Source organism: Sipha flava, unplaced genomic scaffold, assembly GCF_003268045.1.
Source record: "Sipha flava isolate LNK unplaced genomic scaffold, YSA_version1 19019_pilon_pilon, whole genome shotgun sequence".
Lineage (NCBI taxonomy): Eukaryota > Metazoa > Arthropoda > Insecta > Hemiptera > Aphididae > Sipha > Sipha flava.
In genome coordinates, this window is record NW_020272542.1 from 1 (window position 1) to 3,891 (window position 3,891).

The following is a 3,891-nucleotide window of genomic DNA, read 5'->3' on the forward strand; positions in this document are numbered from 1 at the left end:
TCTGAATAGTACTTTTAATTTTCATTTCAAAAGCGAGTTCTCTTAATTGACGTACCAACAAAATATCAGTGCTATCCATGTTCTCATCTTCCGCCCATTGCAATACAGTATTCAGTGCATTCACAGCTTCTGAAGGAGAAACTTTACTTGTACTAATTGAGCCACTTTCATCCTCGTCGTCAATATCATCCTCTTTTGCTGCAATTTGTAGAATTTGATCATCAGTTAAGATTTCATGATTCGCTAAATCTTCGTCTGCGCCACGGCAAGCCCATTCCTGTGCTTGAGAATCAGACATTTTATTCGTACATGTTTTCTGTATCTGGTTTATAAGTGTAGAAAGTTGAATGTCATTAATTTCAACAACTTCGTCGATTTTATTTTCTGTTTGGTAAGGAGGCAAGTGTTTCCATGATTTTTTTATGAGCATTGGCGGGACCAATTTCCAACAATTTGCAAAATTAAAAACTGCGTCCTTTAAATTTATGGCCTTTAGAGCATCAATAAGGTTTTCGCCATGCACCGAATCAGCAAGAACATTGGCTAAGAGAGACTTACGATAGTTTAATTTAATATTCTGAATTACATTTTGATCTATCAGTTGAATAAGCGCTGTGGTATTAGGAGGTAAAAACATTGCAAAAATGTTGCCATTATCACTACGTAATTCTTCTGCTGATGTCCAGGGTAATTATCCAACAATAATAAAGCTTTTGGAGATAAATTTACATTTAAAAGTTGCTCACGAAATACAGGAACAAATTGTTTTTGAAACCAATCTAAAAATAAAACACGAGTGGCCCAAACATTTTTTTTGTCCACGATAGTATACGGGAAGGTTAACTGATTTAAACGCACGTGGTTTTTGTGCAGTCCCAATGACGAGTAAAGGTAGTTTATGTGTTCCACTTGTATTAGCACAAGGCATGAATGTTATTCTAGCTTTAATAATTTTTCTTTCAGGGGCGTTTTTCTCATGACTTGATGCCAATGTATGCTCTGGTAACATTTGCCAGAATAAACCGGATTCATCTAATTAGCCTTATAAATTTGTTCTAGGTCCAAATTGTTTTCATTTATGACTCGCTGCAATTAATTTCGAAATGGTTCGATTGATGCTTCGTCACATGAAAGTTTCTCATCCATTATTTTAAGACGCCTAATACCATGACGATGTTTAAAATTGTCTAGCCAACTTCTACTAGTAGTGAAATCATCTTCCTGCTTTGTTATTTCACGATGAAATAAACGTACTTTTTCACAAATTATTTCACCACTTATCGGAATATGTCGTCTCCGCTGTTGCATAAAACATATAAATAAAGCATTTTCGAGAACAAGATTATCCGGCTCTTTTAAAGTTTTACGTGTGCCTGGACCACGTTCAGTTGTGCTGACAAACTTCATAATTTTCTCTTTATTTTTTTTTATGTCACCAACAGTCGATTTACCTATTCCGTACTTCTCAGCAATCATACCATAATTCTGGCCATTTTCTATTAACTCAATTATTTCAATTTTTTTGATCTAAAGTCGAAGTTACGTGTTTACGAGGAGCCATTGTAACAAACAAGAATAATAACCATTCGACAAGAAAGAAGTAAACGAACTGACCATCGGGCATCGATTTATTACCTACATATGTACATATAAGTCTTTACTAGGAACAGTAAGTAATAAAAATGACGAAATTGTATTTGTCATTAATAATATCTTATGCATAGATTAATTGGGTTCCGTGAATTCTCGTAAAATCTATTTACGAACAAATGGAATTTTGCCGTCCGGATTACCGGGTTCACTGAATTATCGGGGGCCGGACTAGTGCTGAGCATGATTTTGACCAATCCGGATTACGGATTACAATTATTTAATCCGGATTTCGGATCAATCCGTTGATTCGAATTTCGGATCCAATCCGGCTTCATTGTTTTTGAGATAATCAGCTATTTTTTCATTATTATCAACCTAAAAATACAAATTACGATCTCAGATCTATTGACAATCGATTCAATGTTATAAGACGCCTAATAGCAAATACACTCGGGTTCTACATAAATCTTAGTATATTTAAAGAACTGTAGAAATTCAGGCTAATAGGTACATAATATTGTTATACATTATACATAATACATTTAATATTTATTACCAGTCGCGATTACGCGTTCGCTGTGAACAGTCGTTTTATTCATTTGTGCAGTGCGCTATCTTATCGTGTTAATAAATTTTTATCGCAAATGCCGTCGTCGTCAGGCGGCGACGGTCGTAATCTAGGCCAAAAACCTTCTACCACCAAAATCAAAAATAACCGATCAGACTCAGAATGGAAACAAGTGGATTATTCCAAAAAACCGTAAGTCCAAAACTTCTATTAACACCTCGAAACCATCCAGTCCTATCTCTCCAAGTTTTCAACAAATCTTGGATAACCCCCCTACTCTATGTATGAACACAAATAATCAAAGTTTTAATTATGAAAATACCGCATCACAATCACCGTTATCTACAGATATAAACGTTCCGATGTCTACGGACGACAACCACTCGCACGGCAACACGAGCTCTACCGATAACACTAATTACGAAATTCATTACACCAAACCTAGTAGCAGCACGTCAAACATTACAGATTTACCAATTACACAGACATTCACTTACACTAAACCTAATATTCACCATCATAGTAAATGCTTTTCAGACGATTATAACGGCCCACCTGTCATAATAATTGAATCCACAGATTCAAGCTCCGGTACTAGCTTTTGGCACCCACTGAAATGCGCAAAATTTTTCTGTAACAATTTTTTCGGAATCAATAACATCAAACCTAACGGTCACAAAAAAATCAAAATTACATTTGACTCAACGCTCCATGCCAACACATGCCTCGAATCTCCTCTACTTCAGGAAAATAATCTATCCGCATACATACCTTCAACCCTAATCTTTTCTCACGGTTTCATTAAATTGGATACGGCTTTCTCAGTTGAGGACTTCTGGGATGGCATGAATAGTGAATTTGAAATTGTTGCATTTAAACGTATTTCTACCAACAAGGACGGAAAAATCACCCCCACACGCATAGTAGAACTTACATTTTTATCTTGTAAAATCCCAAAATGCATATCCATTTACAACATGCTCTTTGAGGTATCACCTAGCGTACGTTCTCCTCTCCAATGTAAAAATTGCTTACGTTTTGGACATACATCGAAATTTTGCCGTAGTAGCCCAACATGTAGCCACTGCGGTGTAAGCAAACACTCCATTGAATCGTGCCCAACTGCTCAAGCAACCGATCCATGCTGCCTATACTGCTAACTTCCACATCTTGCAACCGATCGTAACTGTCGTGAATGGAATTCCCAGCGGGACCTCAAAAAAATAATGGCCACAGAAAACCTATCTTTTCAAGACGCAGTAATCTTCAAGAAACAAAATCAGGTCACATCAGCTTTTAGCTACTCCAACATTGTAAGTAACCAGCCTTCTTCCTCTTCTTCAAATAAAACATCTTTTATCCCTCATGCCTTTAACACCATACCAACCTCGCCAACCCCTGCACCTCCAAAAAATTCCCAACGTCCCACCAGGAAACATAAATCCCGTTCCCCCTCCCCTCATAAAAATCACTTTCACCTTCCTAAGCAAGCAAGTGTCTCTGTACCTAAAGGAGAATTTTTAAAATATGTTATTAATAATCGACATGATACAGCCACAAATATTCAAAACAAAGACTTTTCATGGGTTGATACTCTATCACAACGACTATCGGAATCACTACTAAACTCTTTAGATCTTTCCACACAATCTGCCACATCACTAAAAAACCTAATTGAGTCATCTATACATTCTCTCCTAGTCATTCCTAATATTTCTAGCACCTCTCAT

General features: G+C 36.6%; 1 protein-coding gene across 1 annotated transcript; it reads right to left on the reverse strand.

Moving 5' to 3' along the window:
• Positions 1 to 12: 12 nt before the first annotated feature.
• LOC112681345 (jerky protein homolog-like) lies at positions 13 to 637 on the reverse strand (the record flags this gene model as incomplete). The annotated part of the gene is made up of 1 exon (XM_025551610.1): positions 13 to 637. A coding segment is annotated over exon 1 (625 nt), but the record flags the coding sequence as incomplete, so codon positions are not given.
• Between the last annotated feature and the right edge of the window lie 3,254 nt (positions 638 to 3,891).